This window comes from Staurois parvus, unplaced genomic scaffold (genome assembly GCF_062004578.1).
Source record: "Staurois parvus isolate SC_StPar_1 unplaced genomic scaffold, SC_StPar_1.0 ptg000818l, whole genome shotgun sequence".
NCBI lineage: Eukaryota > Metazoa > Chordata > Amphibia > Anura > Ranidae > Staurois > Staurois parvus.
Window position 1 is genome coordinate 8444683 of NW_028318614.1, and position 27243 is coordinate 8471925.

Genomic DNA, 27243 nt, shown 5'->3' on the forward strand with positions numbered 1-27243 from the left:
AAGAAAATTGTGTTACGCTATAGGCAATCCAGTCTGTTCATGATCACTAGCATAAAGTACTTCAGATACTGTACGTGAGGGCTGCCATTGCTGATTTTCTTCTTTTCTTTTGCAAATGCTGGCTGCTTGGCTGTGTCTACCTCAGGGGTGGACTGACCATTTGGAAACTCTGGCACTGCCCGAGGGCCCGGGGTCAGTAGGGGGCCCCACAAGATGCCCCTGGTACCTTTTTCATAGGCTTTTTTGAGTTTGGGCAAGGACACAGGGGCCCCATGATCCCCTATTGCCCGGGGGCCCCATGAGTTGTCAGTCCGCCCCTGGTCTACCTTCAATAAGTCTGTCTCATAGAACCAGACAAGTATGCAGCAAATGAAAATCATCCAAAAGTCTAATTTCTCCATATTTGTTCTAGGACAGTGACTATTGACGTACTCACACTGGCAGTTTTAACCGGTTCCCTACCGGGCCAATTCTGACATTTCTCTCCAACGTGTAAAAATCAGTACTTTTTTGCTAAAAAATTAATTACCTCTAAAAATAATATATTTTTTTTAGCAGAGGCTCTAGAGAATAAAATGGTGAGTGTTGCAATTTTTTTTATTTCACATGGTAGTTGAGATTTTTCAAAAGCAATTTTTTGGGAAAAAATACATGTTAATGAATTTTATTTCACACAAACACTATATAATACCTTATTTTTTGTTAAAATATAAAAGATGATTTTACACTGAGTAAATAGATACCTAACATGTCACGCTTTAAAATTACATACGCCCATGGAATGGTGCCAAACTACGGTACATAAAAATTTCCAAAGGCAACATTTTAACAGCCGTTACAAGTTACCAGTTTAAAGTTGCACAGGAGGTCTGGAGCTAAAATTATTGCTCTTGCGCTGACATTTGCAACAGTACCTCACAAGTGTGGTGCAATCACCATTTACATAGATGTAGGACTTAGGTATGAGTTTGCATTCGCATAAGCACGGGGGTGGGGGGGGAGGGGGCACTTTAAATTATTTATTGGAAACTTCTTATATTCTTTTTACGCTGTCTCTTTATTTTTATTAATCAACTTTATTGCTTTCACAAGGGATGAGCAACATCCTTGTAAAAGCATGGGCCATGACAGGTCTTCTTTATGGTGAGGTCTGGGGTCTATTAGACCCAAGATCTCTCCTCTGACCTCCAATGCAGCCAATCAGACACAGATCGGTCTGATCGGCTGGTTTCCTGGCCGCTAATGGCCAGGTAAACAAAGCTTCCAGGGTCACAGAGTGCAAAGAAAAATGTCAGTTCCTCTCTCTGTGTAGTGTTGTACCCAGTTGCAGCAGTCCCGGGCTCCACGATTGGATGAGAGGGCTAGGGAAAGGTGGCAATAAGGAGGGGTCCCACTTTTTGCAGTGCACAGAGGTAACCAAGTAAATGTTCAGCCACTCTAATCACTTTTTCTAAAAAGGGAAAATTTTTGATACTGGGATGATGATGCCTTGAAGTGCAGACTTCATGCCGGTACAACCATTTCACCTTGAGGACGTCATATGATGTCTTACGGGCAGAAAGTGATTAATTGTGTCCTGGAAACAGTTCACTCCCTTGGTCCAGTCCATTTGTGTGGTGCAGGGGCGGACTGACCATTGGGGTACTCGGGCTCTGCCCGAGGGCCCGGGGTCAGTAGGGGGCCCCATGAGATGTCCCTGGTACTTTTTCATAGGCTTTTTTGGGTGTGGTTGAGTGTGGGTGAGGATCCCCTATTGCCCGCGGGCCCCATGAGTTGTCAGTCCGCCCCTGGTGTGGTGCGAACTGTGTTTGGGAACAGTTAAGCGTACCATTCCTGGAACCACCTGGAAGAAGTGTCCCGAGCGCAGTTCACTTCAGTGTCAGCTCAAATCTTACCAGAAGTGTACCAGAGAAAGGAAATAGAACACTCTGACATGAATTTTGTGCCAGCCACATGGGCAAAACATGACATCTAAAGGCTCCCTGTGGTCTGTAGCAGAAGTGGATTTCTTACTGCAATTTGGGCAGAGAAGAGTATACAAGAACAATTGAATGAAACAAACAAGAACTCAGAGTTTTGTGGCAAAATGAGTAACTATACCAGGCAACTTCTCTTCGAACATTATAAACAGTCGCATTCTGATGATGTACGTTTGCCCGGGAACACTTGCTTGTAGCCCAGTGCAGACCAACAGGGAGTGAGGAGGGAGGACAGTCAAATTCAGGCATGGTTCAACCATGCCCAGTATCGGTGCGCCCTAATAGTATTGAACCAAAAACTTCAACATGACAACATGCTGCCCTCTCTAGCATTTCCAACTAGAGAGGGCAACAAAGGCGGCCTATATATTTCTCCCTTAACAGGTTTTCTATAACTCTCATGAGATTATAATTACTTGATTAAAAATCACCCATTTAATTTCTCTCTTAAGCAACACATGGAAAAAGCATGTTCACGGTACTACAACGTGGTTGTATATACTAAGAATATCTTCTGGCTTACAGTTTAGGGTTTGGTTTTCTGTAATGGGTGTAGATCTGCAAAGAAGGTGTGGGAATATAGATAATACACAGTCTTGTTATCATAAACAAAAAAGAATTTTAACGTTAAAGAGTTGCTGCATAGTCATAGTACATGATGGTAATGTATGTTTTAAGGAATTAGCTAAAAACTGTTTTTTGTACTTGGTATTATTTTTCATCCTAGATAGTGTTGATAACCAATACATATTATATCCATTGGCTTACATTACAGTAATACAGAAACAAAAACACACTAAAAACAGAGAAAATCAGCGCATACAGATCCCCAAATCCTATTGGCAAGGGGCACCAGATAAATGTTCCTAAAATCCAATGTCATAAATGACATGCAGGGGTGTATTTACCACAAGGCAATGCAAAAAAGACATAATAATCCTGCTAAAATCCAATGAACTTCTAACCTCCTGTACACTCTGCCTGTTCTGTACTGGAATATCAAGAAGTGTTTTCAGCGCTGCTTAGTTCTATGGGATACAGAACACCCCCAGCGCCCCATGTTATGGAGATGAGAAGAGGGAGAGTTGTTCTGTAGTCCTAGCACATTTTCTGTCCTAGGATTGCAATGCTGATCCTCCATTGATGCAGTATTGGAAATGTGTAACTGGCAGGATCACCAGGTGATAAAAGAGAAAAGTCTTAAAAAGGAAACTAAAGCAGTTACATCTGCTCTTGGATAGAGAGAAAACAGGTGGCGCACACACCTAGTGCATTATCCAAGGTTTATTGTAGGAATGAAATAATAAAAACATACTCACAGACGAAGCATGTATCTAAAAAGCATAGAAAAATTACAATGGCCACAGCGGCGGGCAAGGTGTTCTCACTGTCAGTGCGGTCAAATGCTGACGCGTTTCGGGGACGAATCCCTTTCCTCAGAGCTGATGACCAACCTCTGATGCTGATGTATGATGTATGGACAGAAAGAGCCTCGCTGTTGAGGCATCAACAGCGAGGTTCTTTCTGTCCATACATCATACATCAGCATCAGAGGTTGGTCATCAGCTCTGAGGAAAGGGATTCGTCCCCGAAACGCGTCAGCCATTTGACCGCACTGACAGTGAGAACACCTTGCCCGCCGTTGTGGCCATTGTCATTTTTCTATGCTTTTTAGATACATGCTTCGTCTGTGAGTATGTTTTTATTATTTCATTCCTACAATAAACCTTGGATAATGCACTAGGTGTGTGCGCCACCTATTTTCTCTCTATCCAGTGGCTGATTTCCCCGTCTGAGGAGGGCTGCACCCCTGGAACATTTCCTTTTGGTTGTCGCTGTCCTGGTACCCTTGGCTTCCCTTTTGGCTGTGCATATCCTAAGGCACTGGAGAGTACATACGACATCTGCTCTTGGGTTTAGATATACATTAAGACTTGGTTCACACCAATGCAGTTTGTGTTTGATCTGTTTTTGCAATGCTATTTGCAGTGCCTTTTTGCACTAGCGTTTTTGACACATTTTTCATGCATTTTGCAATTGTTATGGGTTTTTTTGGGCTAACTTGTTGCTGGGCAGATTAAAAAACACAGAATCCATCGGACACATGTCATAAATGCGTCATAAATGTACTATATGCATTTTCTGCAGTGTCTCCATTGAAGTCTAATAAACCAAAAACACATCGATTGCCTTTTAAAAAAGTCTCTGGCCCTTTCCAAAAACGCAGAGACTGAAAAACGCATTGGATGTGAACGTGTCCCATAGGAAACCACGTTAAATGGACTGTAGTGCGTTTCTGCAAAAAGCACTAAAAACGCATTGGTGTGAACCAAGCCTTAGACAGTTGGGAGTTGTAAAAAGTGACTGAGACTTTATTTCTTCTAATCTGCAGAAGAAAAAAAAGTTAAACAGAATCTCATTCCTGCAGTAAATTAGTCCAATGGCGGCCTTTGCTTGTTTGCTGCTTAGATTTTACATTTATTTTATTTTATATGAAAACAATATAAAACCTCTTATACTGCGAGTGATAAAATTAGACCATAAATTATCCAGCTGCACTCAACAACATCCAACCATGTGTCCAAACTTTTCCAGAAATATGTTGCGCTGAATATACTGTATAAACTTAAAAATCATACGTAGTGCTTAAATTAGGTCTCATATGAATTGAGTCCATTAGAAAGCTATACTTAAATGTGACAAATAAATCAAATAGGTTCATAAATTAATAAAATTGTCCATGATTAAGTGTCTTCTTAAATCAATCCAGTGAATGGTGTATCCACCACCATCAAACACTGTCTGTCGACTATTCCCCTTGAGAACGTCCATTTGGATGAAACATACCTTGGGAAGGAGGAATCCGTGCTGACTTCATCCCGTCTGCTGGAGCAGCGGCGTTCATCTATGCAAGTGTTTATCTGCATTTTGTATGTAGAATCTTGGAATTTTAATAAAGCATTTAAATAGAACTTCACTATGGAGATGCTCTTTCATATTTTGAGCCAATAAAGATCAAGGAGAGGAGATTGTAGCACCTGAACATCTTTGGAGTGAAATATGTATTGGAATATACACAGTTTCATGCCTTTGCAAACCTCCTATCTGGGGTCTTTGTTTCTGGTAAGGGGCTGTGTTTGATGGTGGTGGATACACTATTCACTGCATTAATTTAAGAAGACTCTTAATCACGGGAGATTTATTGATTTATGAACTTATTTGATTTATTTTCCACATTTAAGTATGGCTTTCTAATGGACATAATTCATATGACACTTAATTTATGCACTATGTATGATTTTTACGTTTATATATTCAGCGCAACATATTTCTGAAAAAGTATAGTATATTATGGCAGCTCCATTTGCAGGATCCTCTCTGCTAACTCATTTTTCCTCCTCCCAGAAAAAGAGTGACCTTAAAGGCAAGCTGAGCATTAATAGTTTTACAAACAAAAACCTCTGAACTAATACCCATGGCAGCCGATTCTTTATTACACTGAAAAACAATACATAGCGAAAAAAATGTATATAGTAAAGTCTCTAATGGAACTTGGGAGCTTGAAAACTTTTACAGTTTCATATTACCAACTGTAAATGGAAGAGATGTGAAGTCAATGGGGGACTAGGCTGAATGTATGTTTTGAGATGGATTTTGAAAATTAACATTGTGAGATTGTAAAATCGTGCTTTTTGAGCACTGAAGGGAAGACCGTTCTAAAGTGTCGAATTACAGAATACACATAATCCAAAAGTCGTTTTCTTGATTTTTATGCTATTTATATTTTTCTGTGTATAAAGAATGAGGTGTTCTTTCGGATAGCTGGGGGCCAAACCATTAGCACTGTAGTCCCAGTGTAAAGACATAGTTCAGCTAAAACTAAAAATGTATCATAAATGGAAAAGTTTAAATTCTAGCTACTTTGCAAACCGTATTAGAAATAAATAGCTAAAATCTAATAAACTGCTATGGGCAACAGGTGCATTTTTATATTTTTATTATATTATAAACCTCTGTGGTGTGCAATTTTATGCACCCAGACAGCAACCCAGGGCCCAGAGGAGAGCTGTATTCAGCAAATCCTGCCTATAGCCAGGTCTATTAAGGGGACCCCCAGATGTGTTACCATCCACCGCGGAGTCATCTGTTCCAGGCTACATTCCACCTATAACCGAAGGGACCTCTGGTGTATATGACACAAATGCGCAGTCAAATTGCGCCTCTGGTGAGTGTGCACTTCACTCATTATTCCTGCACGGCACTGGATTATAGCTGTCACTGGGATCTAATCAAGTCACCTTTTTCTCAGTTTATCCAGGGTTTCATCACCATCAGATATTTGTTGGACTATCATTTGCACTGTATTTTATACAACTAGTGAAGGTGTTTGATATGTACTGTATCACTGCACTGTTGTTGAGAACAATATTCACACACTGTTCTGTCTATACGATTGGTAATATTGAAGCATTTCTGTACCATTTCATATACATTATCGCAGTTGTGCCTATATATATATATCATTCCTAGCGCTGCACTATTTATGTCATTTTGAAGGTTTTACGGTTTCCTTTTTTAGTGTATCAGCTGCTGTTTCTTGTTAGCGCTCACTGAACCCCTTACTACTTCCCTGAAGAGATAGGTTTTCAGAGATCGCCTAAAAGTGAGCAGAGTAGGCGATAGTCTGATCAATTGGTGTAGAGAGTTTCAGAGGATGGGGGAAGCTCTGGAGACGTTCTGGCGATGAGTATGGGAAGAGGAGGCAAGGGAGCTAGAGAGCAGGAGGTCATGCGAGGAGTGGAGAGAACGGTTTGGGTGATATTTTGAGACAAGATTGGTGATGTAATTTGGGGCAGAGTTATAAATGACTTTATATGTTATTATTAATGTTTTCCATTTTATCCGTTGGGCAATGGGAAGCCAGTGAAGGGATTGGCAGAGAGGGGAGGCAGATATGGAACAGTTAGTAAGGTGGATGAGTCTGGCAGCAGCATTCATGATAGACTGAAGAGGGGATAGCCTGCAATGAGGTAGGCCAATGAGGAGGGAGTTACAATAGTCAAGGCGAGATATAACAAGGGAGTGAATAAGTTGCTTAGTGGTTTCCAAGGTTAGGAACGGGCGTATCTTAGAAATGTTGCAGAGGTGAAGTCTACAAGATTTGGACAGTGATTGGATTTGGGGCTGAAAAGATAGATGTGAGTCTAGGGTTACACCTAGCACCCTGGCATGAGGGGAGGGACTGATGGTTGTGTTATTGCTCTTGATGGAGAAGTCAAGGGAGGGGGCACGGGCTGGAGGGAATACTAAGAGCTCAGTTAGGAAAGATTGAGTTTGAGGAAGTGGAGTGACATCCATGTCAATATGTCACTTAGTAGGTTAGTAATGCGAGAGGAGACTGAAGGGGTGAGGTGAGGTGTAGAAAGATAGATGTGTGTGTCATCAGCATAGAGATGGTACTTAAAGCCATGTGAGTTTATTAGGTGACCAAGGGAGGTGGTGTAGATGGAGAAGAGTAGGGGTCCAAGGACAGAACCTTGAGGGACCCCTACAGAAAGGAGGAGTGGAGAGGAGGACCCAGAGTTATAGATAATGCTGAAGGAGCGCTGCGATAGGTAGGAGGAGAACCAGGAGAGAGCAGAGTCTCGGAGGCCAAGAGAGTGGAGTTTTTTGAGGAAGAGGGGATGGTCAGCAGTATCAAAAGCCGCAGAGAGATCAAGTAGTAAGAGTATGGAGTAGTGTCCATTGGTTCTAGCAGTTAGCAGATCATTAGTGAGTTTTAGTAGGGCAGTTTCAGTGGAGTGAAGTGGAGTGAGCGAAAGCCAGACTGTAAAGGGTCAAGAAGGTTGTTGTCAGTGAGGTAGGAGCTCAGGCAATTGTATACTAAGCGTTCCAATAGTTTAGAGGTAAACGGGAGCAGGGAGGTGGGTCTTAGGTTGTTCAGGTTGGTGGGGTCCAGGTAGGGCTTTTTAAGTATGGGAGTGATGTGTACATACTTTAGAGGGGTGGGCAAGGCACCATTAGAGAGGGAGAGATTGAAGATGTGAGTGAGGGAGCATAGGATAGAAGAAGAGGTTGACCATAGTAGTTGTGAGGGGACAGGATCCAGGGGGCAGGTAGTGAGATGGGCTTCTGAGAAAACCTTAGTGACCTCTTCAGTAGTAGCAAGGTCAAAAGAAGAAAGTGTTGAGGGAGGTTAAGTATAAGGTATTCTAAGTGGGATGGATGTCTGTGCAGTGGAGATGCCCCTATGAATTGCATCAATCTTGTTTTTGAAATGATTTGCAATCTTGTAAGCAGTGAGTGAGGTACTGGGTGGAGGTGGAGGAAGTAGAGAGTTAAAAGTAGAGAAGAGACGACGAGGACTGGATGACAAGCTATTGATGAGAGTGACAAAGTACGCTTGTTTGGCAGCATGGAGGGAGGAATTGTATGTTAAGAAAGCAGATTTATACAGGGTGAAAGATTGGTGAGATTTGATTTTACGCCACAATCGCTCCAGCGCACGACTATGTCGCTTAAGATTTCTGGTGTCGTCAGTCTGCCAAGGTTGTAATTGTCAGGGCCTGATACTTCATGTAGTTAGAGGAGCAAGTGAGTCTAGTGTGGATGAAAGCAAACTGTTGTAGACAGCAGTGGCCAGGTCAGGGCAGGACAGGGGAGAGATTCTGTCATAGAATTCTGTCAGTTGCAGAGTAGAAAAGAGAAGGGTTAAAGTTGTGAAGGTTTCTGAGGGTAATTGTTTACTGCTTGGAGGGATATGTGTTTGAAGATGAGGACACTGTGAAGGTGATGAGATTGTGATCAGAGAGAGGAAAGGGGTGTTTGTGAGGTTGTAGGGAGTGCAACAATGGGAGAAAACAAGGTCTAATGTATTCCCATCAGAGTGAGTGGAGGACTGTGTCCATTGTGTTAAGGCAAAAGATGAGGTTAAGTTGAAGAGTTGGGATGTAGCCGGGTTGTTCTCATTAATGGGGATGTTAAAACCTCAGAGAATGATAGTGAGTATTTCCAAGGAGAGAAAGTAGGGTAGCCAGACAGAGAAATCATCAAGAAAGCGAGACACCGGTCCAGGAGGCCGATAGATCACTGCAATCCTCAGAGAAATTGGAGAAAACAGCTGAATGCAGTGTGTTTCGAAAGAAGAGAAGGATAGAGAGGGAGAGTTATGGAGGACTTGAAAGGTGCTCAGTGGGGATAGAAGCAAACCAACTCCACCACCTTTCCGACCACTGGGTCTGGGTGAGTGGGTCCAGAGAAGGCCTCCATAGGAAAGTGCTAGGGGAAAAGAAGAATCTGCTGCTTGAAGCCAGGATTCTGTAATTGCTAGTAGGTTAAGGGAGCAAGAGACAACTTCTTTAACATCACCCGTACAAAATACCATAATTATCATAGTTAAAAAACCCACTAAGACAGTACCTCCTTTCTAGTATATTTTTTATGTGCTACATTAGTTCTTTATATGCAACCAGATGTGTGGCTAACAAAAATGTCTCTGATGAGAGAGATATTACAAGATGCTTATCATGGATCTCCTGTTCTCACCATAGGAGTTGAAGCTGAGAGATGAAGAGTGTGAGAGGTTATCAAAGGTCAGAGAGCAGCTGGAACAGGAACTAGAGGAGCTGACGGCTAGTCTTTTCGAGGTTCGTTAACTCAACAAGCTTAACATTTCATCTACCCATTTGTATCTTTGGCAGCTGGTTAACATTCTGTAAATGTCTATATATGGTATGTACTTTGTAGTACTTTTGATGTAATTTAGAAGTATTCTTGGTTGCCACCTTGAGCTGTGTGGATGAGGATGGTGACACAAGACAATTGTAGACTAGAAAAAATTGGTTCTAACAGTCATGTGTTCAAAATATTTATGTCCCTGTAGTGCTCTTTCAACCAGTGAAGTGTTGAACATACAGAGGACCCAGCCATAGAGAATAGCAGCTGTATGGGGCGCATGCATCAAGCTTCAGTTGGACATGACCATTCCATGTGTACATGTCACAGGATGAAGGAGCACTGCAGAGACATAAATACCCAATGCCAATGGGTTTGTACAGGCCTTTGCAATGAGAATGACAATGATTTGTGTGCATTTTAGGTCAATTTAATCTGAACATTTTAAGCCGGGGCACTTGTTTACTGACTTTGCACAAATTAGAATCTGCTGTGCTCCTATATTTCCTTGTTATTTGATGTTTGAGGATACCCTGCTATGTACAGGAAACATTTGAAGCTCTACAAGTGGGTCATCTAGCTGTGGCCTCACCATTACACTAAAGAAATCAGTATGATACAGCCCCAATGATGGCTTGCCTATGAAAGGTATGATTATGTCTTTATGGTAACTAAGGGCTCATGTTGAAGGGCATTGGTTTCCTTCATATGATATTCATTTGGAATGCACGTCAAGTGAGAAAAGTGTTCACGCTGGAGTCCATATGTGATTCACAAATGACCTATAATTAAAGGTTTTCTAGTCGAAACGCCTTAGCAGTCTGTTGCTATACTGGATTGCCTGTACCTGCTTGGATTTGAAATAATAAAGAATTTACCACTTTTCTGAATTTGGAACAGACAGGAGCTGAACTGTGGGACACATTGGCCAAGACGTAGAGCTAGGACTCTAGACTTTTGTGAACTTAATTTCCCGCTAACTTGAGCAGTACACATGGCAGTTAAGAGCCAGGGTTTGAACTGCTTTTCTTCGCATTGTGTTTCTTTGGATGCAGCATGTCTTATTGAGATGCAATGGGACTACAAGCAAATCAGGCGAAGCACAGCCCTGTTTTGTCAAATACAGTGTCTGCCATTCAACGCATGCTGCGTTTGAATAGCCTGCCCTTCAACATGACCTAGTCATATGATTTTAAAAAGAATTTCTCTGTTGTGTCCTTAAAGCTGTAAACACAGCTGAATCTTTTCAGTGTAACTGGAATAAAACCACATGCCTTATAAATCTGCTGTGTTCTATTTCCTGCTTGACAGATGCATCACATTACCTCAGAATTCCAGACAATTATGTATGAAGACATAATCTGAACCAAGAAAGCTGACTAGTTTTTGTGTTCTGAGGTTGCTGCCACAGTGTCAGTGGTCAAGAACTGATCTCCCTGTTGTCGTAACATACTTTCCTATTAAAACTGACTTTCTTTTGATTTTTGATTTTATTTCTGTCAAAGGAAGTTCCTTTTAACTGTCTTCGTAGAGTACAAGTCTGGTTTCCTTATCCACACAGTATCTTTTGTAAACAAGGTCAGAGAGTCTTTGGTTTTTCTGGTTCCAGTAGGTAATATTGTTATATCATATGGTCATGTTAGGCTTTCTATAATGCTACCCAACTTTATATCTATATAAGTCAGGACCATTTTGGATGTATGGGACAGGATAGATCTAGAATTTTATCACTACTCACTGGAAAATTTTCAGCTGGGTGAGCAGTGGTATCACAAGCACATTTGCATGTAGGATAATCAGCTCGGCCATTGCTGCACACTTAGAAGTTCTGATTCTTAGCATGTTCTGCCCTAGGGCTTCTGCCTAGATTGTAGGCCTCTACTGTCCTAGTGGCCTTGTTTCTGGGCCTCAGCATCCTGCCATCTGATCCCAAACTGTGTGCAATATATTTGTGCCAGTGTTTTCAGCTGAGATCCATTTGAAAAAGTCAGTAAACAGAGACCACAACCAAAGGCATTTTTAGAGAGAAATTCCATTGTCTGTCAGTAGGGGAGTTAAGCTTCCTTTCTCATTTCTTCATTTCATGGCAGGAGGCTCATAAAATGGTGCGTGAAGCTAATATGAAGCAGGCTGCATCTGAAAAGCAACTGAGAGAAGCCCATGGGAAGGTAATTTTACATTAGTTAGACAGTGATGGGGTTCAAGCTTCTTTATATATTCACCTTTGTGTTTATTCCTTTTGCCCTTTCAGATTGACATGCTGCAGGCTGAAGTTTCTGCTCTGAAGACACTGGTCATCACTTCGACTCCATCTTCCCCAAACCGCGAACTGCACCCCCAGTTACAAAGCCCTTCGAAGAATGCACTACGCAAAGGCCATGCTCGCAACAAGAGCACAGGTTGTGCTGCTGTCGTGCCAGTTGCCCCTCCAGCCCAGCCAATCAACACAGAGGGCAAAGAGGTGAAATCAACTATAGTATTTTTGTACATAGCTTTGAGATTTAATGAGGGTAAAAGATGGCTACACACTAAACAATATTTTATTTCTGAGAGTTGTAATTGAGGAACTATTCTCTGTGTTGTAGGTTCCTATGCCTGTTAGGATATTAGGATAAATTACCTCAGTGGAAAATAATGTAGCTAGTTACTATAGGCCCAGTTTGTTGTTGAAATAAGAACTTAAATTAGGTTTATGATTATTTTAAACTGGATCATGGCTGGAGCATTAGTCAGTGTCTATGATACCTTCAATTCAGCATTATGGATATTTCCCACACAGTCTGACAAAGGCAGTATGGCAGGAGGGCATTGCTATGGGAATTTTATAATGGTGCATTTCTAAACAAAATTATCATTTCATATACATTGGGGTTGATTTACTAAAACTGGAGAGTGCAAATCTGGTGCAGCTTTGCATGGTATTTAATCAGCTTTTAACTTCAGCTTGTTCAAATAAACTTTTACAAAAGGAAACCTGGCAGCTGATTAATTTCTATTCAGAACTGCACCAGGTCTTGCACTCTCCAGTTTTTCGAAATCAACCCCATAGTTCCTAGATAGATGGATATATATATAAATAGATGGATTGAGATAGGTAGGTAGATAGGTAGGTAGGTAGATAGGTAGGTAGGTAGATAGGTAGGTAGATAGGTAGGTAGATAGATAGATAGATAGATAGATAGATAGATAGATAGATAGATAGATAGATAGCTCAAATGGGCTACGCAGCATATTCAAAACATTACCCAAAGAACACTTTGGTGTTGTATCTAAGGGTACTTCAAATAACAAAAAAAAAAAAAAACAGAACTACACTACATTCACAAACTTATGTGGGCAACCCTCCAAACTGTTGATTCAGGTGCGAAAAGCCAGATCCTTAAAGACATAATTTGACATGTTTGGTGTGAGAGAACTCAAGTGGCCTGCAGAGAACTTAACCTACTACTCAATAACTTTGGGATGAATTTGAATCAACATTTGTGAGCCAGGTCTTCTCATGCACTGTCAGTACCTAATTTTTCAAATACTGTTTTAGTAGATTTCCACAAATAAATTCCGTGGCTGGATCTTGTGAAAAGTCTTTCCAGAAGAGCGGAACATGTTATAGCCACAGAAGGTGGGGGGGGGGGGGGGGGGGCAACTTCATAATGAAGTGTATCTATAACCAAATGTTTTTGTAAATTTGGATAAAGTTGGAAAGGGTTAGAACATGTCAGGCTTTACTGCTGTCCAAACCACAGTTAGAAAGATTTGTACGTATTCACTGTCCCAGGGATAACATTTTCAACATATAGGAAGTTCTCCAACAGCAACACTGACAGAAGTAAAAATGCTTAAGTTAAAGTGTCAGTAAACACAATGCGACAAGTCTGTGTATATCATTAAGAAATGTAACACTTTAAACTACTGTCTACAAATCTCATAATAATTCTAAATATAAATACCTTATTTTTAATCACATTGTCACAGTTACGTGACATTCAGTATCTTGCCCCACACTGCATTGCAATAAAGGTGGGCTTCACTGCTGGACACCTTTGTTTTCCCATGGCCGCACAAAGCATGGAGCTCAGTATAAGAGCTACTGCCAATCAGTCTCTGGGAGCCATCCCTCAAGCCTCTGATAGGTATGTCATGTAAGGGATCAGCTAGCAGGGAGAAGATGATTCTGTCGAGCATCCTTGCTACAGCCACTCCACAATCAGAGTCAGTTTGTCAAGTGGGGTGGAGAACAGGGGAGAGGGAGGAGATGATGGTGATCCTGCTGAAGCCACCTCTCAAACTGATGAAAAAAGTCACATGAGGCAGCTTCCAAAGAGATTAGAACGTAAAAGGCTTCCTAAGAGCAAAATTAAAGCGCATGCACACTGAAAGTGGCAACACAGGACAACTAGGATCGACTGCTTTTTTGTTGCCACTCTCAATAGTGATGTCCACTGACATGGCAGGATGAGCCAGGTATTTACTAACTATCACATCTTGGATGTTGGAAAGGTTTTGCATATAGGTAGAGACAACACTTACAATGGGGATCGAAAGTTTGGGCACCCCAGCTAAAAATTTGTATTCATGTGCATAAAGAAGCCAAGGAAAGATGGAAAAATCTCCAAAAGGCATCAAAGCCAAGAGTCTTTCAATTCTTGTTTGAGGTATCTTTGCCCATTCTTCCTTACAAAAGTCTTCCAGTTCTTTGAGATTTCTGGGCTGTCTGTCACGCACTGCTCTTTTAAGGTCTATCCATAGATTTTCAATTATGTTGAGGTCAGGAGATTGTGAAGGCCATGGCAAAACCTTCAGTTTACGCCTCTTGATGTAATCCCCCGTGGATTTCGAGGTGTGTTTAGGATCATTATCCATTTGTAGAAGCCATCCTCTCTTTAACTTCAGCTTTTTCACAGATGGCATCAAGTTACCGTCCAAAATGTGCTGAAATTTTATTGAAACCATTTTTCCTTCTACTCGTGAGATGTTCCCTGTGCCACTGGCTGCAACACAACCCCAAAGCATGATACAAATTTTTAGCTGGGGTGCCCAAACGTTCGATCCCCACTGTACTTGTAATGGCAAAAAAAGAAATTGGGTTTGACACTTTATGGAATTGAATGTTGAAACCACCGTCAGCTTTGTATTGTCTGTTTTCCTCTGTGTTTTCAGAACAGAAAGTGTGGATATCCCTGGATAGCAGTAAAACCTGACAGGCATTCAAACCTTTCCCCACTCTATCCAAAACTTAAAAAGAAAGATTTGGGCTATAGATACACTCTAATGTCCACAGTTTTGGAATGTGATATCCAACCTGCTTATATAGGTATAATGATAATAGGTATGGTGGTCAGGAGTCCACAAAGTTTGGCTGTAACTTGCCGTGAGGGACTAGTAGAATGTTTTGAAATGTTTTGGCCTTTTGAAAGTAACATATTGGCCTGATGAATATAATTTATAGACATCGGGATGATTTACTGTGTTAAAGGCAGACTGTGCACTCTGCAGTTGCAGCTTAATAAATGAAGGAAAACTCTGCTGAATTCCATCATCCACTGCTGTCTTTTTTTTAATTTTCCTTGCATGTGATTGAGTATGCTTTATAAAGTGCAACTTCACTAAGCTCTGGAGCAACTGCACTTACAAAGTACGCAATCTATTTGCCTCTAGTACATCAACCCCATAGTTTAGAAGAATAGTAACTGAATAGGGTCACATAGCTGCTACTTCACATTTGATATTGACTATTTAAAAAAAAAAAATCAAAACAAAGCACATAGGAGGAACACTGGGATATGAAATCTGAGGAAGAAAGCTGGAACATAGAGATCAAACTGAAAGCTTCAATAAAGAATAAAGAGATTTTTAAAAAGAATACCATATAAAGGAAAAAACATAATCATTTGCATTGATTAGGTTTTAGTGGCAGAGAGGCCTATAAAAGACCAAAGACAAAAAATGAGCATGTGATCAAATATGGGTCACTTTAAAATAAAAAAGTAGGCTCATGGCTAGGTCCATTTAACTGGGGTCTTGCCATCTTTATGAGTGGAAATTGATGTATTGAATTGGCTTGCTTTATATAAATAAATACTTTGTTAGGGTTGTTTTAATAAAGAATGAAAATGCACTTGGACCTAGTTCTCCAGGACAAATGGCTAACCAGGAGACTTTCTCATGAGGCTATAAAGATGTTTACATCCTTGGTAAACGTGTTAGCCAAAAACGAATGTGTTTCTCTTTTGAGATCAGTGTGATATAGTGTATTGTATAGTGTTTTTGTACTGTGTATGTTTTCTTTCTTTATTAGATTGAAAGATAAAAAAATAAATGGTATTTTTTATCTCTTGGGCAACATTAAACCATTATATATGGCACATGAATATTTCATATTTACCTTTAGCAGACAGCAGGTAGTGGGGTGTAGGCATTCCCTACATTGTGAACAAAAGATTACACACATAGGTGAACGTCTGAGAGGAGGAACTTCTTACTTCTCTGTGCTAGCAGAGATGGGATCATTCGGATTAATCAGTTACACAAAGACAAGCAAAAAGCACGTAGGCCATCAGAAATACCTGTGTGCTCTGCAAAACTGTGTCATGAATGCCCCAATTGTTACATGTTTATTGTAGAATAAAAAAATATAACTAAAGAAAAAATGCTATATTTTCCATTTAAATATTCAATACCAAATGTAAACCTGTATACACTATTTTTGCCAAGCGTAATGAATCCACGGTGTAAACTTTTATTATATATATTATATTATTATGTCATTTTTTTGTAGTGGCATTTACAGTATGGTATATAGAAAATAGATATAACAGGAAATTGTCTATCATGTATGCATCATAAGACAAAACTCTGAAATCATCTCAATGCCCTCTAACTCTTTCTGTTTCTCTCCATTCTGCCTTACAGTCTTCCATCATACTTTCCTGTTCTGGTATAACCTAATATCTACATAATTTATCCTTTTTTTTGCCCATCAGCTTGTTATCTATGCTTCTCTTTCTCTATCTTCACTTACCTTAGTACATTGTATAATCATAACAAGATTCTCTATAGCAACATTTTTTAAAAAGTGTATCTCCATGAACACTCATGCTTGGATCATTGGAACCTATTTATTTAATATACCTATAGGAGTAGGAGGAGTAGAGCAGGCAGACAACCCATATATCAGCCTAATCCAGAACAATATAATTGTAGTAAAATGAAAACGTCAAACAACATTGATTGTTTTTTTTCCAAGGGATGTTAGTTTTCTGGCACAGTCTGCTCATTCCCATAATTGCAAGAATTTTTGTATAATTTTTGTAAGAAAAAGTTGTAACTGTAAGTATTAAGAGTAGGCAATGATTGTCCCATGTCCATGGATTACTCAAAAGTTTACCTCTTTTAGACCATTTTGTGTCACAAGCAGCATAGTTCTTCACTTTGCACTCTTGAACTAGCAACCACAATCTCAGATTTTGTACAACCAGCTCTATTGAGGCATATTCAATTCGGGCTTTAGTCTGGTCTTGATAGAAGTAAATTGATTTGACTTAACTTGCACTAACAGTGAATCCGACTAATGTGCAGAGAGTAGGTATTTGTTGAATTTTTCTGATTTGTTCTGTGAACTAGTAAAATGTGTTCTTTGGGCACCCTACAAGTCAACCTGTGCACTGTTAAGGGAAGACCCTTTTGCATCTGACAGAACAGGCACCCTGTCCATAATGTATGGACTTCCAGTTTATGACTCTGTTGGGATCTAGAAGGTATCTGTCTATTTTGTTATGTTTCCCTCAATTGTGATGTATTATCTTGTTGACTATACAGAAGGCAGATAAAAAAATCTCAACCTATCAGGGCACATATCATGCTTGCTTTGCCATATTGTCAGTGCAGAGCAGATTTGCCCAGACATAGTCTTAGGTGTTCTACTGCTGGATCTTCCCACTATGAATCATAATTGTATGTACAGTAAAATGATGTTGATCCTATCCTTCAATCTAATGGGTTTATTAGGCATTATGGCTGGTGTGTCACCAGTTTAGCGTTACAGGGGTTTATTGAATAATGTTGAATAACATACAGTATATAAACATCTGTAATCTGTAGAACCAATTGGACCTCAGAAATGTCACTTGTGAATTAATGAAAACCTGTACTGAGAGTAATACAGGGGCTACTGTTGCTTATCTCCTAAAAGTGTAAGTTTCCTAGCTGACCTACTGATTCAATGGCTTCAGTGCTTTCTAAGTCACTGACCCAGAACAAGGAAGCAGAACAAAATCTGAGTGAAGCCAGAATTCATGATCTCCTAAAGGCGGCCATAGATTTCCGATTTTCTTGCCGAATTATCGGCCGATAAAAAAATAGGCCGATATTCGTACCGTTAGTGGGGAAAAATGTTGGCCGTTTTTCTTAATTTTAAGAGATTTTGAATATCGTCCAAGGTGGAAAATCCTGGGACGATTTGTTAGATCGGCCGATTTTCGCGGTAATTTATGGTCAGATCGGCCGTTCTTCTGGCCAATTTGACAATAAATTGACTATGAAGAAAAAGAAGAAATAGAAGAAACAGATTTTGCAGGAGAAGAAGAAATAGAATATCAAGAAGAAGAATAGAAGAAAAGAGGAGAAGATGAAACAGATTTTGCAGAAGAAGACGGAGAAGAAAAAAAGTTGCAACATTGTATCTATTTGTATGCATTTCGGATACAGATGTTTCTATTCAAGTACAAATAGATACAATGTTGTTTCTCTTCTTCTTCTTCTTCTGCATAATCTATTTCTTCTGTCAAATATAATAGAGGGTCTCTATGCAGGGACATTGCTATTGAATTAATTGACAGGACTAAAACCCGCCGACTTTTTTTTTTATTTAATTAGTGGCAACATCGGCCGTCTGAACGACCGATTTACGACTTTAAAAAAAAAAAAAAAAAAAAAAAAGGCTGATTTTCCCCACGTCTATGGCCTGCTTTACTCTCTCAGTATCATTGACTCATAAGGTTTTACAACTAAAGGGTCAGCAGGACAGCTAGATAACTGGCATTTTCAGAAGAGAAGGCAGCAATTGCAGCTTCCATATAAACATTTACTTTAACATTTGTGGTTTTAGCTTATAATCTATCTAGGCAGTCTGCCAAATTTTAAAATAATTCCATGTTCACATTGGTATAGGTGTTTACAGTATATTCTTTTCTCCTATTCCTTCCTTTCCCTCTTCATCCATACTTCTTAGAATTTTCTATATGCTAGGAGTTCTATGTGTCTTTCCTTTCTCAGTCACTTTTCCCATTTTTTCTCTTTCTGTGTTTGTTTCTTTTGTTTTGTAGATCTCTTTCTGTGATGTTGTGTCTCTCACCCCTCTCCTGTCTTCTCCTTTCTCTGTCTCTTTTTTCTTAGTTTTCTGCAGTTCCATCTCTTCTTTCATTGCTTCTCTGTATTGTACCGGGGAAGGTTGTCCATATAACCTACGAGCCCGGATGGCCTGTCTCTGATGAGTCTTCCTCTTCTACTTCCTCGCGCCAGGTACTGTCCCTAGGACTGGCCTAAGATTTAAGATGGCAGTTGCATCATGTGTGTACAATTTGACTGCCAAACAGGCTTAAAAGGGATGTGTGGATTATTATTTGTATTGCCCAGTGTAGATGCCCTGAGCATTCACCTTCAGCAACTACATTTTTTTAGTTGAATGATAACCCCTAAAAGTCCAGAGACCACTTGATTGAATTATCAACTGGAGCTATCTGTTCTGGTCTGCAGGTGCCAAAACCTGAAATATACTGTTTCTGAAACCAAAACTTTTTTGGGATAAAGTAAGGAATGGTAAAAAAAAAACTTTTTTTTGCTGGCTGTATCTTATTGGAAAGATTTGCCTTCTTGCAGAAAAACAGGAAAATGAGATGAAAAATCTCTAAATCTACTGATAAAACCCCTTTTTTTTCTCAGTAAAATGTGTTCATAGGAACTTTTGATTTTCATTCACAATTTGGTTTGATGACTTCTCATGATGACAAGCAAAGAGAGTAAATCTGCTTATTGGGGATACCCACAGGAAAAAAAAACCTGACTGGAGTTTTAACACTTCCATTTTCATTTCAAAACTGAAAAAAAAGTATTGGCTCTAAATACACGTTAATGACAGTTACTTGATATGGTGAAAATTGTGCCTTCCACTGCAAGTAAGGAACAGATTATCCCATCTTCACAAGATTAATCCAATAAGTAATCTCTGTAGAATCTAGGCTTTTGGTCTCAGCTCAAAGTTCTGGATTGTGCAGGGAACAATTAAACCAGCTGTAGGACCACACACCTACACAAAGTCATCAAATGATCTTACCCTGCCTCAACAGAATATGACTGGAGCCATTCTTCTATCCTGCCTGTTCAATATCTGGGGAGTCATTTGTAGAGATGTTTGATTTATGGGAATTCCTGATTCAACACTTTTTTGATTTTCCTGAATATATGCATGTATAGTTGTCTGAACTGATAAGAATCATGCAGTTAAGGAATGCAGATGCAGTACTTGCAAATCATAAAGTGTATGATTTTTTGTGGACTGGACAAATCTGAAAATCATGAAAATATACAGGAGAATCTAAAAATTTGAGGTTCACCAGTTGATATTGTTGTAAAGTTTGTTTGTGTCCTGCACTGATGGATTAGTTTTAAACTCCCATAGTTGCCTGTATTTAAACCCCTTAAGGCTGTAGTTTTGTCCAATATAGTAGTACATCAATTGGGTTTGTTACCCAAGTGCATTTTTTACAGATTGTATACCAATTTCCTTGATGAGATCTGACCTGTACTGTACTGCTTCCACAGGTGGACACCCTCCTCTACTCAGAATTTCTTGGATGGAAGGAGAACCCAACTCTAGATAAATCCAGCCTCTTCCTGTCACGTATCTACCAAGAGGATATTACGCCTTGCTTGGACTTTGCAAAAAGGGAGGTGAGTAGAATCTAAATTCTGACCCAAAAACAAAGTTAAGCCTGGTTTATGGTTTTAAAAATAAAAATTGTATATTTGAATGGTCTTGTAAAATATGATGTGGCTAAGCTAAACAGTTGCAATGGGCATTTCAATGAGGCTCATATTATACTTGACCCAGCTGACAATAGGTCCCATTCATCAGGCTGCATGTACTAAAGAGAACATCAGGCATACTATAATGACTTGAAATGATATTGGAGGGACCACTTTAGCATGCATTACGTGCTACATAGCATATTTTAAATGCTACTGCAGCTTGAACAGTCAGGGTCATTGTTTATGATTCAAGAAGCCTTAACCCAAGTACATGATTTGTTAATGGAACATTGCCATGCAAATCAAATATTTTATAGAAGCATCATGGCATTAAAAGGTGACATTATGGAATGTTTGGGAGAACAGCATCTACTTAATACATGGTTAACATTGAATATTAATGGAACCAAGCACTGAGAGAAATATATTAGCTGCCATTTCTGATGTCCTTCTGAAAATGCTAAAAGTCCAGCTGTCTCTTGCTTCAATGCTTTCCGAGCCAAAAAGTCAATACAAATATGTAATATGTGAAGTCACTGTGAATCAGAACTTCTTAAAGAATATGTTAACTCAACATTTCATATTCCTGATAAGTCAAAGGAAGAACAGTAGCGCCATCTAAGTATAGTATTGGAGGTTAAAAACAGACACTCCCCGAAAGCTTGTCCTCAAAATTGTATGTTAGTGCAAATAAAAAAAGTATCACGGGCAGTACTCAATTGTTTCTTTTAGTAAGTAAACAACTCACAAGCATAGGATGTAGTTGCACAAATCAAGCATATCAAGCAAGGCTCATCTCATTCATATTTAAATGAGTGGGGTGGGGCTTGTGTCTGGCAGAGGTTAGAGCTCAGATCCAAGTCTGGCAGACCAAGATCCTATAGAGTGTGCACCCAGGATTCAAGGTATACTCAAAAAGTCTGGTGACTTTCATTTTTAAACCTCATTTTGAGCACATGACATCACAAATACTTTTTATGTGCCCCACCCATTTCAGTGCATGATTCATGATATATTTCATATGTGCCATTGCCCTGCTGAGCCATGTGATAACTCCATGCATCTGATATTCCTACAGTTGGCAGAACAAGTTCTTGCAGCAGTAGAAGACAATACATTGTCCGTGGAACCAGTCATTCAGCCTGCACTTCCCGTCGTGAAAGCATCAGCTGTAGAACGTGGAGGGCCCAGGTAACTGTCCTTGGCTAAAATCTTTCAAATGTAAAATATATTTCCAAAAATGAAGATCTGGTGTCGGGTACATTTCAGTTAAATAAGTTAACGCTGACTACCTTCTTTTACTTTATTCTTTTCAGCGGGTGTCGGGTGGAGGTCTTAACGTAAGTGTGATGTGTAAGCAAATATTAATCCACTGATGAGCTGTATTAATCAGAGAATGGCTTTTGACATGATCTCTAATCCAGTAAACACTCAACTAATCTGCATCTTCTTTGCTTGAACTGAATAACTATACTGCTATACTGAGACTATAACACTGATGTGTGTGGCTAGTGAGTTGGCATGGTCAACTGGGACCCACAGTACAGTTTTAGGATCCAAGTAAGGAAAGAAATCAGATTTGAGGTTCTTTGGAAGAGCGTATTTTGAAGGCCTAGAAACTACAGAGGGAGTACTAGCAATACCATACTGTACGTTGACACTTTGACAGACAAAATATTAAAAGCTCAACATCTCTGACACTGTCATATAAAGTGTACTAATCAATGTTGATGACTAACTGCGGTTTTATATTTGACTGTGAAATGTTTCTGTTCTGAAAAACACAGCACAAGAAGGCCATTTATAGGGGCCTCATTTATAAAAAATCTATAACAAAAAGTGGTTATTTCCTACACTGGGTAGTCAGGTCAGAGCAATCAGGTAAGTGCTGATTCACACATGTGCGGTGCGGGTTGAAGCTCAGGCTTACAGCTAATTGATACAGTAGTTGTACAGCAGTTCAGGTCAGATTTAGATCAGGTTAAGGACAGGTTTAGATAAGGTTCAGGTCAAGATTTTTTCCTGTTCACAACTGATAAATGATGATGTGTGGTTTAGAAACGGTTCCCATAGAAGTCAATGGCTTGTAATCAGCAGCTGAATTGGACCGCACTGCTCAGAAATCAGACACGACTCTCTTTCAGTCCGCACTGAATCTGCACTGCCAGTGCACCAGACATATGTGAACAGGTACTATAGGAAGCAATGTTATTTCACATGTGGTTCAAACTGCATCCAATCCGCATATATGTGAACCGGCACTAAGGCAACATACAGTGATGACATTGGTCATTGACTTCTACAGGCATCTCCTGGCTGACCTTTCTTGTTGGAATATTACATGATCTTAAATGTAATTTCCTGAGCAATTGTTATTCTTCACTTCAGATAAGGTTGGGGCTAGGGTTGTCCACTCAAGGATCAAATGCACACTTGTCCAGATCCACCATAGATTTTTATTTTATGTTCATAACTATGCATAGCTGTAAAAACCTGCAAGTGTCCAGTTGGGTTGTGTGTGTAAAACTTTTATTCATACTCTTCAGGTTTGTTAAATAACCCCCAATGTTTAATATGTTTTAATGTTTTATATACTGTAGCAGTTTTATTACATTAAGGCTGGGTGCACAGCTTTATATTTTCGTTTTTATGCTTTTTCTAACATGTCTTTTGATACCTATTAAGGCGAATTTTGCAAATGCATTGATGCGTGTTTTTAATGTGTTTTCATGTGTTGTGTTGTCATTCCTGTTTTCATGTTTGCCTGGAAAGAACTATTTATGCTTGATACCAGGGGGATGAAAATGCATGCAAAACATATCTTACATGCTTTTATATCTGTTGCTATTAACATCTATGATCCTCAAAACGCATAAAAGTAGACATAAAATACCTATTTTCAAAACCTCACTGCAGCGTGCTTTAGCATGCTCCAATGCCTGTGTTATAATGCATTAAAATATGAACAGTGTCTAAGAATTCTGTAGAAGTCTTACAATGAAGATAGCTGTCGTGTCGTAAAGAAGAGATTTTGCCACTGCCCATAGCAATCAACTAAATTCTAGCTGTCGTTTTCCTGTTTCTCTTTTTTGTTTACTATGCATGCTCTGATTTTCCTTTGTGCTGTGTTTTAAATGACATCTCTGTATAGCAGATTAATAAAAGATGGTGTTACATTTTTTTTAACAAGATCTTTTTTTTTTAGTTGTAAATGTAAAATAGTTACAGAGGGTGGTTGTCCACCAATACAAACATACTGTACATATAATCCAGTTATGACATATGCTCATTATAGTGAGTTCACAGGTACATTGCAAGATTAAAGCCGGCCATAGATGGTTCAGCCAGTTCAGCAGGGACCAGCCAAGATTCAAACCATCTATGGGCAGGCTGATTGTACCCATTTCGATTGTTGTACAATTGTTGGATTTTACATGCGATTATTCCCAGCAGCTATAGCCACTAGCAACAATCACTGTGTTCTCCTGGCAAGGATGGCTCTCCCTGCACTCATTTTAAGAACATTTATTTGATTTAATAATCATTAGTGGGGTCAAGCCGACATTCATTTTCGATCACAGTGACAAGTAAATTAGAAGTAGTGTGTGTGGTTTTTGTACAGGAAAGTTAATTTATTCCAAAAAGCAAGCATTTTTTAAGTACTTTTTCGTCATATCATTGAATGTACGGTACTGATGAGAATTTCCATGAGAATGCTTGTTTGAAAATCCGCTATTGTATTCATATTGGTAGCATTGAGATTAATAAATAAATTCAACAAATATGTAAACATTTAAATTTTTTATTGAAAATTATTTAATCACTTTTAACAAAAATAGGACCAAGGTTTTCAATTTTTCTAAATTCCTTTAACTCAGCTAGGGTTAATATTTAAGTAAGTTTTTTTTTTTCTGTAAGGCTGAACTCATTGGACAAGTGTCTTTTTTACCTTAGGTAACAAAGTTGGTATGCAAGTGCACTGGATGGAAGTTCTCAAACATTCTCACTAAAATATACATTCATGTTTAAAATAATTTAAAAGAGAATTGTGTTCCTTATAGTAACCATACATATTTCAGCACTGAACGAAAGGAGCATCATGAATTGTTAGTTGATAATATTATTATGTACTTTTTTTTTTTCAGGAAATGTGCCCTCAGTGGCCTTTCACGTTCATGTCGCCATCGGATTAAGCTGGGGGATTCTGGGAATTATTACTTCATCTCACCCTCCTGTAGAGCCAGGGTAAGTATTACTAATGAGTAGTATGTGTTGATCTTATCTGGCTTCACATCATTTTATGTCAATTCACCTATAGGACAAGAACTTTAAAGTAGAGCCATTGTCAACAGGACACTGTGGTACAGATGTCATTAGCATGGTGGAGGGGGGGCAGGGAGAAAGCTGCCAATAGGGATAACTTTTCCAGTGGTAAATGGCAAAGGTGGGATGTTTTCTTACTTTGTGGAGAGTTCCACTAACTCTTCTGTCAAGTCTCTGAGAGGAAGTAAATTGGAATCTCTTCAATGGGATATAGGCATCAATAAAAAACAAACTATACAGAAAACAAAAGAAGTGCCTTCCGAAAGGTCTGAGAGTCCAAAGCAATATTTTATTAAATGATCATTGGAAAGAAAGCCATCATGTTTCAGGGGTTCAGACATCCTCCTATCGTCAGGGCTTGTGCACTGTATAATTTCTAAGCCTGCATTCACTCCTGAACAAAGTGTCTTCCTGGTGACTTTGAAGCATTTTATCAGATGTTTTATGGCCATTTTTCAATCTTTGTTCCGGTAATTTTATACAATTTTGGCTCTGAGGAAGAGGCAAGTCCTCGAAACGCGTCAGCCTATTGGATGTCTACACTCCCCATTACGGACTGTTACTCAGCGTGGTGTTGACCCAGCTGTTCTTTTATGATGTGCCTTGACTTTATTGTCGTTTGTGAGTACAACACCTATTTTATTTCTTATTAAACATTTTTTATGGTAATTCACTAGGCCTGTGCGCCCTCTCTTTGTTCTTTCCTCATTCAGTATATTTGGATTGCCCCGGTCTGTTGAGGGCAGCAAGGTGTGCATGTTCCAGGACATCCTTAATGTTGTTGTAGCCTGCATCGAGTCCATCCCTAAGCGCAGGAGCATTTGTGTTTGCTGGTTCATAATTTTCTACATGTAATAAGGCATTTGTTTCCTGGGTGAGGCAAGGGAGGAATTGCAGTTCTGAGGGAGGTGAGAAGATCTTGAGGTGCAAAAGGCATGTAATAGATGTAGCTATTGCACTCTATGGTGCCTCAAACGCTTGAATATGCTAAAAAAAATAAAACCCTCATGTACTTTTTTTGAGTATGGGACATAGAACATAGATTGCTTAAGTGTGGACAGGGATAATTACAAAGAATGGGATTTTGCATGTTGAGCATAGTCAGGCGTAGTCAGGTATATGGAAGCAAGTTGAAAAATGCTCAGGTGTGAACGGGGCTGAATGTGGCTGGACTCCCCAATTCACAGACTGCCAGTCTCACAAATTTGTAATATAACATATAGCTATTATTGCTTTTTCAATCAAGACCAGCCACATTTAGAGGGTATACAGTATGCAGGGCTTGATGAAGGGTGAGTGTCCGAAGCCCCGAAACATGTTGGCTTTCTTTCTACTGATCATTTGATATATCATTGCTTTGGACTCTCAAACCTTTGATATGGCACACCTGTATCCTGTATAGTTGGATGTGTCTGTAGACCCCCCCCCCCCCATCTTCCTTTTGTGATTGTTTTCTGGTATTTACAAAAAGCCTAATCAAAGCAAGTTAGGCATGATGAACAAGATGGCCTTTGACAACACCAGTTATACCAGTAATAGAGGCTCTAGTGCCATTCTTTGTAACAATCAAAGTCCAACAGATTTCTTAAACTTTTCCAGCTCTATGTGCCCATCTTTTAAGTGTCTAGTAATAAAATAACTGTGTTAGTCTAGGAAGGAAACTTTGAGATTCTTTTATTCAGTCGTATAATACATTGAATATAAAGATCAGATAGGCTGCCCTAAGTAATGCAGACTTTTTTTTAATATATACCATACTTTTCTTGTTTCAGTCCCTACTTGACTTTCCTCTCTTTTCTCAGATAACAGCTGTATGCAATTTCTTCACTTACATTCGTTATATACAGCAAGGGCTGGTGCGCCAGGACAGTAAGTATCCTCGTATCAAGTCTGCTTTTGTGAAACCCTCTCAATGTTTCAAAGGATCTTACATTCTTAAAGTATAATTGATTGACTTCTATACTATTAAACACAAAGACTCCCTTTGAAGTAGGGACAGAAGGCCTGTATTTCCATGTTGTGACAAGGAATTCCTGATGTCCTGTGTGGCTTGTCAGTGCAGGATATTGGAGTCTGTGAGCATGAACATATATAAGGCCCTGGTGCCCAGGGGTTGCATGCTGCCCTTTGGCATTTATTGTGTAGTCCCAAGGGCCAGTCCTCTGCCAACAGTAGTTTGTTATTTTGGTACTGACTCAAGCCAGTGAAGAACATTTATCTTTAGACTGTCCTATTACTCACAATT

At 39.5% G+C, this 27243-nt stretch overlaps 1 protein-coding gene across 6 annotated transcripts in view; it reads left to right on the top strand.

The window, feature by feature from the left end:
- Window positions 1-27243, top strand: part of RAB3IL1 (RAB3A interacting protein like 1) — a 53589-nt gene that overhangs the window by 8566 nt on the left and 17780 nt on the right. For 3 of the 6 annotated variants that reach the window (XR_016306576.1, XM_089655028.1, XM_089655029.1), the window contains exons 4-12: window positions 9530-9625; window positions 11744-11821; window positions 11905-12114; window positions 19044-19169; window positions 20469-20597; window positions 21754-21866; window positions 21992-22015; window positions 24821-24920; window positions 26801-26867. Coding sequence is in view for 5 of the 6 variants with exons in the window: in XM_089655028.1 (XP_089511154.1) it covers window positions 9530-9625; window positions 11744-11821; window positions 11905-12114; window positions 19044-19169; window positions 20469-20597; window positions 21754-21866; window positions 21992-22015; window positions 24821-24920; window positions 26801-26867 (943 nt within the window). In the remaining variant the exon portion in view is untranslated. The remainder of the gene's footprint in view (window positions 1-9529; window positions 9626-11743; window positions 11822-11904; window positions 12115-19043; window positions 19170-20468; window positions 20598-21753; window positions 21867-21991; window positions 22016-24820; window positions 24921-26800; window positions 26868-27243) is intronic. The other 3 variants (XM_089655030.1, XM_089655031.1, XM_089655032.1) reach the window with 3 other exon arrangements.